This window comes from Pseudonaja textilis, chromosome 1, assembly GCF_049901715.1.
Source record: "Pseudonaja textilis isolate UNSWEBS1 chromosome 1, rPseTex1.2, whole genome shotgun sequence".
In the NCBI taxonomy this organism is placed as follows: Eukaryota; Metazoa; Chordata; class Lepidosauria; order Squamata; family Elapidae; genus Pseudonaja; species Pseudonaja textilis.
This window is the reverse complement of record NC_141990.1, coordinates 3,562,070-3,578,391: the sequence shown is the minus strand read 5'-3', so window position 1 is coordinate 3,578,391 and position 16,322 is coordinate 3,562,070. Positions and strand designations below refer to the sequence as shown.

Here is a 16,322-nt window from a genome sequence, read left to right as displayed (position 1 = left end):
GGAGCTTCGTGGATCGCCCTGACCTTGGACTCCAGGGGTGAATGCCAGAGGCGTCAATTTTATAACCCAGAAAGTCCACCTGTCTAGTGGCAATGGCGCATTTTTTTTTTTTAACTTGAGGCCATGCTGTCTGAACCTCTCTAACACTGCTCGCACTCTCTGGAAGAGTTGGGGTCTGTCCCTGGCCGAGACCAAGATGTCGCCGAAGTAGGGTACTACACCAGGAGGCCCTGTAAAATCCGCTCCATGAGGGATTGAAAAATGCCGGGGCAACACTTACGCCAAATTGGAGGCGCTTGCATCGGAAGGCACCCCTGTGAGTGGCGATGGTCTGAAGTTCCGCTGTTTGGTTATCAACAGGGAATTGTTGATATGCTTGAGACATGTCCAATTTAGCAAAAATACTGCCCGGTTCGAATGTATGCAATAAATGCTGAATGACGGGCACAGGATAGGCACTAACTTGTAAATATTTATTGATTGTTGTCTTGTAGTCCGAGCAAATTCTCAGGCTACCATCTTTTTTAGGGGTGTGACAATGGGCGTCTCCCACTTGGCGAAATCTGTTGGCTCAATGACCCCTTGTTTTAGTAGTTTATCCAATTCAGCGTCTAGTTTTGGTCGAATAGCAAATGGAACTCTACGTGGTTTTAATCTGATTGGGGCTGCCTGGGGGTCAATGGTGAGCGAGATGGGGTTCCATTATAACACCCCAGCTCCTCGCTGAACACATCTGCGTAGTCAGCGAATAAGGAGTCAGTGTCTGAGGTTGAGACAGCATGGACTCCTGTTAACCCTAGGCCGAGGTGGGGAAACCAATCGAGCCCCAATAAGGTGGGTAGGTTGCCGTTAACTACCACTAGAGGTAGGTGGCCTTTAAAAGCTCTAAAACTGACAAAGAACTTGCCTCTGCCGATCACGGGAATGGCCTTCCCCTGGTAGTCCTTCAGACCGAACTGGCATCTCTGGAGCCGGGTAGTAGATAGGCTGGGGTGGAGTCTCTTGAGGGTGTTCCACGAGATTATTGAGAGCGCTGACCCTGTGTCAACCTCCATGTGGCACGGTTTACCTTCTAGGGAACGGAGAGAGAAATTTTACTAACAGAGTGGCAAGTCGCCTGGCAAGGCGGTGCGTGCGACAGTTTAATACTTGCCTCTGTGGTCCCAAGTGCGAGGACGGGGGTCTTTGTGCAGCGCTTTGGGGGCTTGGCAGACTCTCGCAATGTGCCCCCTCTTATGGCAGTTGTTGCAAGCGGCTCCTTTAAACTTGCAGGTGGCCCTTTGATGTGATCCCCACAGGCTAGGCACAGGGTGATGTGCTTGGGTGGACGGTGTATTCTTGTTTGGCCCCTACCTGCGACCGTCTGTCATTGGTGAGGCGATGGACATCGTTCTCATCGTTGTGGCCTTCCTCCGCTTCCACCTCTTCGGAATGGACTGGGAACGCTGCTAGCTTGGCGCTTGGGCCCTGAATTTCGGTGGCTGAGTTCGTAGCTAGCTCGGCTGCTAGGGCCTCCTCTACCGCTTGCGAGGTTGAGGTCTTTCTTAGCTAGCAGTCGCCTCTGTAGGTTGAGATCCTTGACCCCACAAACCAATTGATCGAGGAGCATGTCCTCTAGGTATGTTCCAAACCCGCAGTGCAGGGCTGCTGTTCTGAGGGCGGCCATATATTGGTTGATGGTCTCCTTACTTGATTGCTTCCTCATTCGGAGCGTGAACCTCCTGGCGATTTGTAAAGGTCTGGGAGCGTAGTGGTTTGTGAGGATCTCAAGCAACTCGGACCACGGAACGTTTTTAATTCTCTCGGCGCCACGAGTGCTGCAGCGGTATCGTAAGCGGTGGCTCCGCAGTAGATTAGGAAATGAGTTTTTTCCGATGCTCTCCCGCATCCGACAGGCCAACCGCATCGATGTAATGATTGAAAGCGGTTCTTATACGATTCCCACTTCTCTTCGTCTGGTTTAAACGCCAGGAATACTGGATTGGAACTCATGGTGCTGGAGCGGCTGGGCTACCTGCGGGAGAAATCTCTCTGGGACTACGAGCGCTCGTGAGTTACAAGTGATATCAGCTCTGGAGAGGTTTTTGCTACCCTCTCTTTCTCTCTCTCTGGGTTACCACGTTGGCTGCTAGCCGTTGGAGGTGTCTTGATTCGCGCCAAAAAAGTGGGCGTTAGTGACTCTCTACAGCGCTGTGCTGTGATTCCTACTGGCCCGAAATTCAAATGACACCCGTTTGAATTTCGCGCCAAATCTGAAAGCGGCTGCGGCTGCAGCGCTTCACTTTCCCGTAGCGAGGCTAACAAGTGGCTACAGGCGCTTCTAACTATTTGACTCAGACCGCTTTCTCTGGCTGCGGATCTCGCGTTTGCTCTTTGATCGCTCGTTTCGCTAGCTGACCGCTCTCTCTGGCTGCGGATCAGCGTTTCCCCTGTTGCCAACCGATCGCTCTCTCTGGGCTGTAGATCGGTGGCTAGTGACTCAGCGGTTGCAAGGTGCTTCTGGTAGCCATCCCATCCTCGTCGCCAGTGTTAAGTTTGAGCAATGAGAGGCTGAACCAGAGCATGAGTGCAACAGTACTTTATTTACAAATAAAGGGCTGACCGTGCTTGCCAAGCCTGGAACTGGCTCGCAGCAATCAGCGGCCAGTTGGACCCCGCAGCCTGCTTTTATAGCTGGCTGCTGTGGAGAACTGACCAATGGGAATGGGGGAAATAACGCCCACACAAGTGAGTGGACCTGAGTGAGAACTCCTAGAGTCCTCAGGACATAACAGTATCTGTCAAACATACGCTCCTGCCATTAATTTGAACCCGCACCAATCTTAATCTTGTTTTTCTGTACCATCAGCCTGGCACCTATCTTAGGTTGGTGCTACATACCACTGGTGGGATTCAAATTTTTTTTACTACCAGCTGTGTGGGCATGACTTGGTGGGCAGGGCATGGGAAGGATATTGTAAAATCTCCAGTCAGAGGTGCTTTTTGCCAGTTCTCCGAACTACTCAGAATTTCCACTACCGGTTCTCCAGAACTGGTTAGAACCTGCTGAATATCTGCTACATACATCATCATCAGGGTTCACACAGCGGACACTTAGGGGGGGTACCTTGTTACAGTTCACACTTCACCTCTAACTTACACCTTTAGTCTCTCAAAATAACCCAAAACCCAAAACATACATTAAAGTCCGGTAAGGCCTTCAACTTAACTTCACTGTTTTATTAGGCAGTTTAAAGTCACAAAAGTAAATAATGAGGCAAAAAGAAAAACAGAACAAACTGCATTGACGAGAGTTCCGAAGCAAGCAAGTAACGGTGAATCATAAACTCCAGGAAAATAACCGAGGAGAGTCCATGGGAAGAACGCTAGCAAAGATAAACCTCTTTCAAACTAAACACTAAACGTTGACTCCAACAATTCTAACTGCATAGTTACAAACTTATATACATAGTTCCCAGCTGCAAGCCACGAGGAGGACCATGGTAATCTCCTCTTGAGTAGACCTCGCTTTTCCCTGATCCTCACCCTCCCTGGGTGCCCTAGGATGGAGAGGGGATGGGCCTGGGTCCTTCCTCTGACTGCTCAGCCGGCCTCTGCCCTTCCCTAGCCTCCTCCACCACCTCTGGAGCCACACTCCCACTCCCTGTTGGCTGTTCCTCCTCTTCCTCAGAGTCAGTCTCCACCAGGGGCATGACACTATCCCCCCCTACAGGGCCCCCTCCCCCGGGACCAGGTGGACGAGGATGTTGAGGAAATCAAGCATGAAAGTCCTGGACCAAACGAGTAGCATGAACAGGTGAAATCCTCTGGTCCATAACCACCACGCCACCTTGCAACTGGTGTGAATCTCAGATGCTATCCACTTCGTACTCCTCCACTCCCAGAGGGGCTACTGGGGCCAGCTGTGATGGAGCCGGTCTATGCGGACTGACGGCCGAGGCAGGGACTAACAGGGAACAATGAAAAACAGGATGGATACGTGTGGTCTGTGGCAGGGAGAGATGATAAGCCACAGGATTGATCACTGCCTCGACCGGAAAAGGTCCCAAGTAACAGTGATCAAGATTTTTCGATGGTCGCGTCGTTGGTAAGTATCGAGTAGAGAGCCAAACCCGACCGCCTACCGCTAAAGGCAGAATATCACGACGATGTCGGTCTGCAAACTGTTTATAGTCTTCCGTGGCTCTCTCTAGTTGATCGCGGACCATGTGGTGCACGGCTTTTAATTCCTGTAAGAACGTATCCACTACTGGAACTGGGGAATCGGACGGGCTAAAGAGAAAAGTCGTGGATGAAACCCATAGTTAGCAAAGAAAGGGGACACACGGGTAGATACATGTTGAGCATTGTTATAAGCGAACTCCGCCACCGGCAGCACCTCCACCCAATTGTCTTGTTGAGTATTGCTGAAATAGCGTAGGTACTGCTCCAAAATAGCATTCACTCTCTCTGTCCCCCCATCAGTTTTGGGGTGATGAGCAGACGACAGGCATGCCTAAACCTGCAGTTTCGCGAGTAGGGTCTGCCAGAAGCGTGCCGTAAATTGTACCCCCCGATCTGCTACCATGTGGTCTGGTAACCCATGCAACTGGAAAACATGGGAGATAAACAATAGAGCTGTTATCTTGGCCGATGGAAGACCTGCACACGGAATAAAGTGGGCCATTTTAGTCAACATATCCACCACCACCAAAATGGTTGTGGCACCATTCGATGGTGGTAACTCAACGATAAAATCCAATGAAACTGCCCCCCACAGTTGTTCTGGCATGGGCAAGGGCTGCAAGAGACCAGGGGGCGCACCAGGAGGATACTTGGCTTGGCGACAGATCCCACAGGACATCACATATCCCAACACATCATGTTTATGTCTCAGCCACCAAAATGTCCTAGAGATGAGGTGCAGTGTTTTGAACACCCCAAAGTGTCTTGCCGCCAGACTATCATGACATTGACATAGGATAAGGCCACAAAGAGGACCTCCAGGCACATAAATGCGATCACGGAACCTCAACAGGTCCCCAGTATATGCCCAAGGAGTGTCAAGCTGCCACAAATGGGTCCTGCTGAATCCACACTCGAAGGTCCACAGGTTCCTCAGTGGCCGCAAACCACTCCAACAGAATCACCCTCCGGGGCAAGATTTTATCCTCCCTTCGGGTATACTCAGGCTTCCAAGATAGGGCGTCGGTGCGTTGATTCCCTTCACTCGTACCATAGGTCACCCAGAAATCGAATCAAGCAAAGAATAGGTGTTCCAAGTTATGATGATCCGTCCAACCTCAATTTGGTGACAGGCCCCCTCCAGGTGGTGCCACCATGTCTCAAAAGTGACCTTAACCACCAATAGCTCCTTGTCCCAAATCGTATAGTTGCGCTCTGGAGCCGACAACTTCCAGGAATAATAGCGCACGGGAACAAGGTGCCTGCGGGAGCATAGGCCTGGAGGAGCACCGCACCAACAGCCACATTGGAAGCATCAGTTTCCACCACAAATGGCTGGCCTGGATCAGGTGTTTGAAGATAGGCTCAGAAGCAAAGGTGACTTTCAACGGCTCGAAAGCGTCCTGCTGCTTCACAAACCCCAACAGTCTTTGCACATCCTTTTTTTAAAAAAAATTTTTTATTGGTTTTTAAGACAAACATAGACAAACAAAACATAAAAACATCAAGCCATCTTCCATATATATACATATATACATACAGTGTACAGTGTGTCAGTTGGTTTACAAATTGTTTTGTGCTTCCATTTCATAGTCTTCAATTACAATTACATTGTATATATTCTCATATTTTCAATCAAATATTAAATACATTAATATCATTGTTAATCAATCATTTGACTATACTTTTATTCATTCATGTTTTACAAAATAATCCATATTTTACTTAATTTATTTTATGACAGTTCATATTATCATCTCAAATCTATCCTACAATCATTTTGTAGATATAATAAGAAAAGAATACATCTTTATATATTTATTATTTTCTAAGAATCTACATATTTCATAACCATGTTTTATTGTCTAACTATTGATAGAATAGATCCCAAATTTTATAAAATTGTTTATCATCTTGTTCTCTGATTTCAAATGTCAATCTACTCATTTCAGCACATTCCAATATTTTCTTAATGATTTCCTCCTCTAATGGTATTTTCTAATTTTTCCAGTTTTTGGCAAATACAATCCTAGTCGCTGTTAATACATTTACAATCAGGTATTTCAATTCTTTACCGTATATTTCAGGTAAACTTCCCAATAAAAATATCTCTGGTTTCAAGTCTATATGCTTTTTTGTCATTTTTTCCAACCACGTGTGGATTTTAGTCCAATATTTTTTGGCATCTGCACAAGTCTACCACATATGGTAATATGAGCCAGGTATCTGATGACATTTCCAACATTTTTCAGATTTGTTCTTGAACATTCTTGTTATTCTTGTCAGGGGGAAATGCCACCTGTAAAACATCTTATACAAATTTTCTTTATATGCTGTTGACATTGTCATTTTATAATTTTGAGACCACAATTTTTGCCATTTCTCTAGATCAATCCCATATCCAAAATTCTTCCCCCAAGCAATCATAGTTTCTTTAACTTGTTCTTCTAGTTTAATTTCTAATAAATATCCATACAATTTTTAAATCACCTTTTCATCAGTACCTGTCAAAAATCTTATCTAAGTCAGTCAGTTTATCATAGAAACCTTCTGTTTTAGAATCTTTATCATACCTTTATATACCTTGAATGTATTTGCGCGTATGAAAACCAATTCATCTTTATACCTTGTTCCTCTAGTTTTTGTATAGATTTAAGTTCACCCTTTCCGTTCAATATTTCACCATATCTAACTGTTTATTCCTTTTTATATATTATAGGATAAGAAAATGCTTCAATAGTCGATAGCCAGACTGGAATTTTCAAATAACATTGCCTCTTAGTCTTGTCCCCGTTTAACCACAAAGACTCCCGTATATAATGTCCTCTAAAATACGCCTGTGTTTTAGTTCCCTTATACCATAAAAAAGCATGCCACCCCAACAACAGATCATGTCCTTCTAATGTCAACAATCTAGTATTTCTTAATGTTATCCATTCCTTAACCCACATCAAATTTGTAGCTTGGTAATACAACTCCCAATTACGCTAACCAAAGCCCCCTCTTATTCTGGCATCTTGCAAAAGTTTTAGCTTTATTCTCGCTTTCTGACCTTGCCATATATATTTCAACACAATTTTATTTAAATCTTCAAAATAACCTTTTCCAAGCCCTAACTGGAATTGTTTGAAACAGATATAAAATTCTGGGTAGTATATTCATCTTGATTGTTGATATTCTCCCTATTAATGACAGTTGTAAATTTTCCCATTTCGCCAAATCTAGCGCTATCTGCTGCTTAACTTTGATATAATTATCCTCTTTTAGTGTACTACGTCTTGCATAGCCAAGAGTCATCAATCACTCTCGAGTTAGAATTTTGCACAGCAGAAATTTCGGTCACCTGCAAACTATCTATGAAAACATTTATGGAATGCAGTTTCAGTTTTGCAAGCTACTACCCTACTCCCCGCCCGCTCCCTTTCTGTTGGCAACACTAAAAAGACCACAGAAATATCTTATGAGTTGATAGAGTAGTTCTTAATAATACTACATCTACATGGAGCATTGATCAAATGTAATTGCGGGCTCCTCCTAGGATGAGAGTAAGGGGCCTCAAAGCATGGTTGACAATTTCTTTGCAGAGCAAGAAACAGCTCTAAAGTTATTTCCCCTGCTGGCCACCGAGAGGAAGTGCTTCAATGCCACAGAAGTAACCGTCAATTGTCCCCATTGTAGTCTGGGTACAGGTGAATGGTTAGTAATATGGCAGGATGCCCAGGACTCCCGGGACTTTGGGTGGGGCAATATTTTTCAGTGCATATATTAGAAGTGGGTTTTTAAAAAAAAAATTACAAGAGGGTTGTTAGGGATATACCCTAGCAGAATGTGCACAGCAGTCCGGCAGTCAAGCGAATATGAGAGAAAGCGTTTTTTAGTTTACACACTCAGTAAAACCGGATACACTGTCTTAGTTGAATAGTTTATTCCATTAAGAGTTTAGCAGGGTCAAACAGTCCAAATATCATTCACTAGTGTTCAGTCAGTTCAGTCCGGAGAGTGTTCAATTGCAAAAATCCAGTGTCAAAAAAAAAAAGGGTCAGTTAACTTACAATGTCAATCCATAAATCAGTCCAGTAAATATCTTCTCACAGTAGAGTAGATACACAACATTCAAAACTCTTTCCTCCTTCGACAGAACACGCAGAACAATCAACCATCAATCCAGTAGCAATCCAGGTTTTCTCGCTCCCTCTAATGGCAGTTTCTCAACCGCACCCAAATTATATCATTTAGACAGAGTTTAAAGTGAAAAACACATTTAAACTTTGCTATCATGGTTTATATATTATTTACCCAAACAACGTTAGGTAACTATGGTTATTCCTAACAAGGGTTTTTTTAAGTGACAATATATAACAGGGGTTCACAGAGCTTACAACTGTTGTAACTCAAGGATTACCTATATAGTACAGTGTAGAAGCAGAGAATAGATATATATTAGTGTGATAAAAAAAATCAACCATTCAGGTATTCAGACAACTGGAGACACAAGAACAATAAATAAGAGCTTTATTATGAAACTTTCGCGAAAGGGAATTCTGTTCACGGGCAGAAGACATGGTTCCCAGGAAGGCTGGAGTTTATATACAGGTTCAAATATACCATCTCTGTTCCTTTCCGGGTTCACAATCTATCCAGCTACATATCTCCCAAAGCAACACCCCTATTATTGTAGCATACTATCTGTTTCCTCGTCCTGTTTACCCGTTTCCATTTCCAGGAATCTCCATCCTTAACATGACACTGGACAGCATGTCCCGACAAATATATGACCTTCATACAAAACAGTAGAGAATTCTTACATAATATTCCAGTAAATTATCTCAGGTTAGCACAGAGGTTAAAAATGGCGTTACCATTGCTTTATATTTTCACAGGTATAATTTTACATATCACAATTACGGCGTTTTTAGTTACTCCAAGTTTGTTTTCTCTTTTTTGAAGACAAAAAAGTGGACATATATAATAGAGCGCAGGTATATGAGGGGAATCCTCGACTTACAACAATTCATTTAGTGACCATTCAAAGTTACAACAGCACTGAAAAAAGGAACTTAGGACCATGTTTCACACTTACGCACCATTGCAGCATCCCCGCGGTGACGTGATCAAAATTCAGCCGCTTGGCAACTGACTCATATTTATGACGGTTGCAATGTCCCGGAGTCATGTGGTTATTTTTTGCGACCGCCTGACAAGCTAAGTCCTTGGGGCAGCCAGATTCACTTAACGACCATGTTACTAACTTAACATAGTTGCAAACAGTTGTTCTCTTCGACTGGCCAAAGCCGAATCCTGCAGCTGTTCTTCATAGGTTTTAGTCTCCAAGCCTTTAATTGTCTTGGTAGCTCTTCTCTTTTAAGAAGAGACCGGACGGCCATTTGTCTGAAATGAGATATAGGGTCTCCTGCTTGAGTAGGCGGGGACGGACTACAAGACCTCCAAGGTCTCTTCCATCTCTGTGAGCCTATTCTACTCTACACTGTTCCATCTGTACATTCCTGTTGTAAAGTTTCATCCCATTTGTCAGTAACGGCAACTATATCATATCTGCCTTCACTCATACTTCAAGTTCACCCTGTTTGTTCTCCAAACTTTGAGTTTTAATGTATAAACATCTGAGTCACAAGAAGAGCTGCAAGGGACCTTGGAGGTCTTCTAGTCCAGCCCCTTTTCTCAAGCTGGAGATCCTATTTTATTTCAGACAAGTGACTGTCCTGTCTCTTCTTAAAAACCTCCAGTCCTTCGTAGTCCTCCATCTCCTAGTTTGCATCTGAGTTTTTGTCCCTTCCTATCACTCCTTAACACTTTGTTGGATTAGTTGTCTTGGAGTTTATGCTGAGGTTTGGTCCTAAAGATTCTAAGGCTCGGTCACCCTCCCACCCTCAATTTTAGTTTAAAGTCTGCGGGAAGTACACCCCAAAAGGACAGCACCAGAAACTTCAGAAAACAGTGCTGAGAGACTCGAGCCAGCCCTTGCCCCTTTAAGAAAACCAAGAAGCACCAGCTGAAAAGAAAACTCAGAGCAGCCCTGCTAATGACTGTTACAAAGTAACAGAGCTGACAACAGACATGCTTAAGTAGAGCCCTTAAGATAAGGGGATGTAGGCTAAAAATAAACTCTCCAAGGTAAACTGGACATTCCCTTTTTCCTGCCCCCCACGACAGGATTAACCCCCCCCCCAGGATAGAAAAGCCAAAGGTCCTGGGACAGGATTAACACATTAAGGCAGGAAGATAGGATCCAGGGCAATCACTTTAACTAGAGACGCACAAATAATCCCATCAAACTGTAGGATCATCAAACAGGGGTGGGCTTCAAATTTTTTAGCAAGGGGCTCTCTGCCCTAATGACTGGCTGGGTGGGCATGGCTGGGTGGTCATGTGACTGTGTGGGTGTGGCCAACCCGATGTCGTTTCTTTGCCCTAATTACCTAAACAATGATATATACCAAAAGTTGTTTATTATTTCGTGCATTTAATACTTAAATAAAAGACTGGGTGAAACCAGGCTTAATAGCAGTGACTGTGAGAGGGATCTTGGAGTCTTAGTGGGGTTTCTGGTGAGTTATGTGATTCTTATTATTTGGGAATTAATCTTCTGGGAGGCTAGTGGCTAGGTTATCTGATTTTCTCAGTGGCTCTCCCTCCCAAGCACTGAGTGGATTGTTTATAGAATAGAATAGAATTCTTTATTGGCCAAGTGTGATTGGACACACAAGGAAATTATCTTGGTGCAAATGCTCTCAGTGTACATAAAAGAAAAGAGACATTCATCAAGAGTCAAGAATCATAAGGTCCAACACTTAATGATAGGGTACAAATAAGCAATCAAATCATACTAGGAGACAGTCAATATAAATCGTAAGGATACAAGCGACAAAGTTACAGTCGTACAGTCACAAGCGGGAGGGGATGGGTGATAAGGAGTGATGAGAAGATTAATAGTGATAGTAGTGCAGACTTTGTAAATACATGGATAGTGTTGACTCGTGCAGTATACAGGTCCTCAATGGAAGGCAGGCTGGTAGCAATTGTTTTTTTCTGCAGTCCTAATTATCCTCTGAAGTCTGTGTCTGTCTCGTTGGGTTATCTAGCTTGCAACACTTTTACAAGGTACGAAACACTCTTGGCTGAATGCCCAGAAATTCAATTAAGCCTAGGAAGAGCTTTTCCTGGCTGCTTGTCTTTCTGAGGTTATTGGGGGCCCTCTGAGCCCCGCAGAGTCTTAGCTAGGGGCTCTCCTGGGCCCCTGCGAGCCCACAGCAACCCGCCTCTAGCTTCAGAGGAAAATCAAGTATAAAAAGGCACAGGCTTGCCATCCCAATTTGCCAGCTAGCCAGGAACCCTTGAGCCGTGTCGCTAATTCATCTAGCCTTCCTGAATTAAAGGATTCTGCTTTCTGGCAGCTTCCTTCTGAGTCTGTTTCTTCTGGGCATCGGTTTGCTGATTGCTTCCCAGCCGGGAACGAAGGCAGGAAAGTTCCTTCCGACAAGTCCTTCCGATAAGTTGAGCCAGGCGTTTTCCAAATACGGTTCTTGGGAGATGCAGCCCATCCATGGCTAGAAGCCCTTCTTGTAGGTAATGCGCGTCTAAGAAGTCAAACTTGGCTTGCGGAGGGAGAGGCACCAATCCTTGAGCCAGTGGTTCATTTCGAGGAGGAGGAAGAGGAGGGGGAAGGAGAAGAGGGAGGGGAAGGAGTCAGGGGGAGGACAAGGAGGGGAGTGGAGGAGAAGGGGGAAGGGAGAGGAGGAGGGAGGAGAGGGGGAGTGGAAGGAGGAGGAGAAGGAGTGGGAGTCAGAATGGGAGGAGGAGAAGGAGAGGAGGAAGAAGGAGGGGAAGGGGAAGGAGAAGGAGAGGAGGAGGAGGGGGGAGAGAAGGGGAGGGAGGGTGGAAGGAGGAGAGAGGGAGTATGGAAGAGGGAATGGAAGGAGGAGGGGAAGGAGTGGGAAGCAGAATGGGAGGAGGAGGAAGAGAAGAGGAAGGTGGAGGAGGAGGAGAAGGAGAAGGAGAAAGGGAAGAAGGAGAGGAGGAGGAGGGGAAGAGGAAAGAGGAGGAGGGGAAGGAGAGGAGGAGGGGAAGGGGAAGGAGGAGGAGAAGGAGGAAGAGGAGTGGAGGAGGAGGGGAGGAGGGGAAGGAGAGAAGAAGGGGAAGGAAAAGGAGAGGAGGAGGAGTGGAACACAAAGGAGAGGAGAAGGAGGAGAGAAGGAGGAGGAGGAGAGGAGGAGGAGAGGAGGAGGAGGGAAGAGAAAGGGGAGGGGAAGGGGTCAGGGGAGGATAAGGAGGGGGTGGAGGAGAAGGGGGAAGGGAGAGGAGGAGGGGGAGGAGAGGGGGAGTGGAAGGAGGAGGAGAAGGAGTGGGAGTCAGAATGGGAGGAGGAGAAGGAGACGAGGAAGGAGGAAGGGAAGGGGAAGGAGAAGGAGAGGAGGAGGAGGAGGAGGGGGAGAAGGGGAGGGAGGGTGGAAGGAGGAGAGAGGGGTATGGAAGAGGGAATGGAAGGAGGAGGGGAAGGAGTGGGAAGCAGAATGGGAGGAGGAGGAAGAGAAGAGGAAGCAGTGGAGGAGGAGGAGAAGGAGAAGGAGAAAGGGAAGAAGGAGAGGAGGAGGAGGGGAAGAGGAAAGAGGAGGAGGGGAAGGAGAGGAGGAGGGGGAAGGGGAAGGAGGAGGAGAAGGAGGAAGAGGAGAGGAGGAGGAGGGAGGGGAGGGGAAGGAGAGAAGAAGGGGAAGGAAAAGGAGGAGGAGGAGGAGGGGAACACAAAGGAGAGGAGAAGGAGGAGAGAAGGAGGAGGAGGAGAGGAGGAGGAGAGGAGGAGGAGGGGAAGAGAAAGGGGAGGGGAAGGGGTCAGGGGAGGATAAGGAGGGGTGGAGGAGAAGGGGGAGAGGGAGAGGAGGAGGGAGGAGAGGGGAGTGGAAGGAGGAGGAGAAGGAGTGGGAGTCAGAATGGGAGAGGAGGAGAAGGAGAAGAGGAAGGGAGAAAGGAAGGAAGGAGAAGGAGAAGGGAGGAGGAAAGGAGGAGGAGAGGGAAGAGGAAGGAGAGGAGGAGAGAAGGGAGGGATGGTGGAGGAGGAGAGGAGTATGGAAGAGGAATGGAAGGAGGAGGGGAAGGAGAGGAAGCAGAATGGGAGGAGGAGGAGGAGAAGAGGAAGGAGGAGGGGAAGGAGAGAAGGAGGGAAGGAAAAGGAGAGGAGAAGGAGGGGAACACAAAGGAGAGGAGAAGGAGGAGAGGAGGGAGGAGGAGGGAGGAGGAGGGGGAAAGAGAAAGTGGAGGAGGAGGAGGGGAGGAAGGAGAGGAGGAGGAGAGAGGAAGAAGGAGGGAGGAGGAGGAGGGAAGAGAGGAAGAAGAAGGAGAAGAGGAGGAGGAGGGAAGAAGAAGGAGAGGAGCAGGAGGAGTGGAAGGAGAGGAGGAGGGGAAGATGGAGGAGGGGAGGAAGAGGAAGAGGAGGGGAAAAAGGAGGAGAGGAGGAGAAGGGCTAAACTCAGCTAAGTTTCCCCTCTCAAACCACTTAGGAGCTGCATTAATTGAGGCGGGGGAGGGGGCGGCAGAATCCCCCCCCAAAGGCACCAAAGAGCCGTTGAGGGGGCTCCTTTCGTGGCTGAGACGCCCCTCCGTCCGTCCCTCCTTCCCGGGGCAAGGAGCGGGTTCCTCCCCTCCTCCTAGGGTCTTAAGTTGTGCAGAGACACCCGTTCTTCCTGCTCCTCCTCTTCCTCCACCAACCAGGAGAAGCGAGACTTTGCCCGAGCCAACCAGTCGCGTAGTTTCGACTCTGGAGTAACGGAGAAGTCGAGAAATGAGCGATTATCACAAGTTACCACGCTAACAACTGTTTTACATCTTGACCTCGATTTACAACCATTCGTTTAGTGACCATTCCAAGTTACAACGGCACCGATAAAGAGGGATGTTAGCTCCCCTTTTTTTTTTCACTCTTACAAATGTTGCAGCGTCCATGATCAAAATTCAGGCGCTTGGCAACCGACTCCTATTTACGACGGTCGCAGTATCCCGGGATCATGCGATCACATTGTACGACCTTCAGACAACTCAACGAGGAAGCCGAAGTCGCTTAACAACCTTCTGAGTCACTTAATATCTGGTGATTCACTTAACAACCGTGGCAAGAATGTTCGTAAAATGGGGCAAAACTCAGGTGTTTTGCTCAGCCACAGGAATTTGGTGCTGAATTGCGGCCATAAATTGAGGACCACCTCTACAGAATGTTTGGGAGTGGGGAAGTCCCCTCCTCCAAACCCCCTGGCAGCTAGTCCTCGATTTCTGACCACAATGGAACCTGTTCATCGCAGTCACAAGACATGACCATTGTAAAATAGATAGATTGCTTTTAGGACCTTTTGTGCGGCTATCGTTAAGAAAACACCACGGTTGTTAAGCAAACCCGCAGTACCATATTGAGATGAAACTATCATAAAATAGGGCAAATGATCGCAGAAAGCTACAACCGATCAGGGTCTCAAAGGTAGAGCGACTATCACAACTTCAGGACTGGGTTGTAACCTAACAGAAGGTCGGACTTTTAAGTGATCAGTCGTAAGTCGAGGACTGTCTGGTTGTAGAAGGAGAGTGTTTCAGTTTGATGGAGCCACGCTGCCATCTGCTGGCGGATAGCAGGTAAAGTTCACCCAGGAAGAAGGAGAAGGGGAGGAGGAGGAGGAGGAAGAAGAAGAAGGAAGAAGGAAGAAGAAAGAAGAAGAAAGAAGGAAGAAGAAGGAAGAAGGAAGAAGGAGGAAGAAAAAGAAGGAGGGAGAAGAAAGAAGGAGGGAGAAGAAAGAAAGGAGGAGGAGGAAGAAGAAGAAAGAAAGGAGGAGGAGGAAGAAGAAGAAAGAAGAAGGAAGAAGTATGAAGAAGGAAGAAGGAAGAAGAAGGAACAAGTAGGAAGAAAAAGGAGGAAGAAGAAAGAAAGAAGGAGGAGGAGGAAGAAGAAAGAAGGAAGAAGTACGAAGAAGGAAGAAGTACGAAGAAGAAAGAAGGAAGAACAAGGAAGAAGAAGAAAGAAGGAGGAAGAAAAAAGGAGGAAGAAAAAAGAAGGAGGAGGAAGAAGAAAGAAGAAGAAGAAGAAGAAGAAGAAGAAGAAGAAGAAGAAGAAGAAGAAGAAGAAGAAGAAGAAGAAGAAAGAAAGAAAGAAAGAAAGAAAGAAAGAAAGAAAAAGAAAGAAAGAAAGAAAGAAAGAAAGAAACTGGAAGGGTCCTTGGAGGTATCATTTTGGACAAATGTCTGTCCAAACTCTTAGAAACTTCACAACTTCGGATAGAAACACACATTTCAGAGCTGGATGATTATGCTGGGATATAAATATTTTTGCTGACTCCATATAACGTAATGCAGGAGAAAAGGGGAACGTAGCAGAGGTGGGAGGGCTTACAAGTTAGTGGAAATTGGGGAGAAATGTGCTATTGATCACTGAATACAGGAAGTCCTCGACTTACCACGGTTCATTTAGTGACAGTTAAAAGTTGGGCAATATTTTCCAGTTTATGCATATGCTAGAGTTTTTTTGAACTTTTTTACATACAAGAAGGTTTTTGTTTTTTTTAAAAAAAGTGAACATATATAACAGGGGTCCTGAGAGCTTACAACTGTTATAAGTCGAGGACCACCTCTATAGTACGGTATAGATATGGGGCTTTTTTTAGTTGCTCCAGGTTTATTTTAACTTTATGTTTCTTTTTTTAAAAAATGGACATATATAATGAAGGAGAGAAATAGAATACAGTTATATAAGAGGAATCCTCGACTTACAACAGTTCGCTTAGTGATCGTTCAGGGTTACAACGGCACTGCCAAAAAGTGACTTGCGACCGTTTTTCACGCTTAACAACCGTTGCAGCATCCCCCCCCCAGGGTCACGTGATCAAAATTGAGATGCTTGGCAACGGACTCCTAGTTACGATGTTCGCAGGGTCTCCTTTTGCGACCTTCCGACAAGAAAAAAAACCACCAGGGGGGAGCCAGATTCACTTAACAACCGTGTGACTAACTTAACAGCTGCAGTGATTCGCTTGACAAATGTGGCGAGAAAGGTCGTAAAATGGGACGAAACTCAACCTAACAAACGTCTCACTTAGCGACATAAATTCTGGGTGCAATGGGGGTCGTAAGTCGAGGACAGATATTATACGTACCCTCGCTTCAAGTTCAAT

The 16,322-nt window shown here is 46.1% G+C and overlaps 1 protein-coding gene across 1 annotated transcript in view; it reads right to left on the bottom strand.

Moving 5' to 3' along the window:
* Positions 1 to 13,554: 13,554 nt before the first annotated feature.
* LOC113452955 (transient receptor potential cation channel subfamily V member 2-like) overlaps positions 13,555 to 16,322 on the bottom strand; it is a 34,299-nt gene continuing 31,531 nt past the window's right edge. Inside the window, exon 17 of the mRNA XM_087924486.1 lies at positions 13,555 to 13,930. Coding sequence (XP_087780612.1) covers positions 13,821 to 13,930 — 110 coding nt within the window. The 3' untranslated portion in view covers positions 13,555 to 13,820. The remainder of the gene's footprint in view (positions 13,931 to 16,322) is intronic.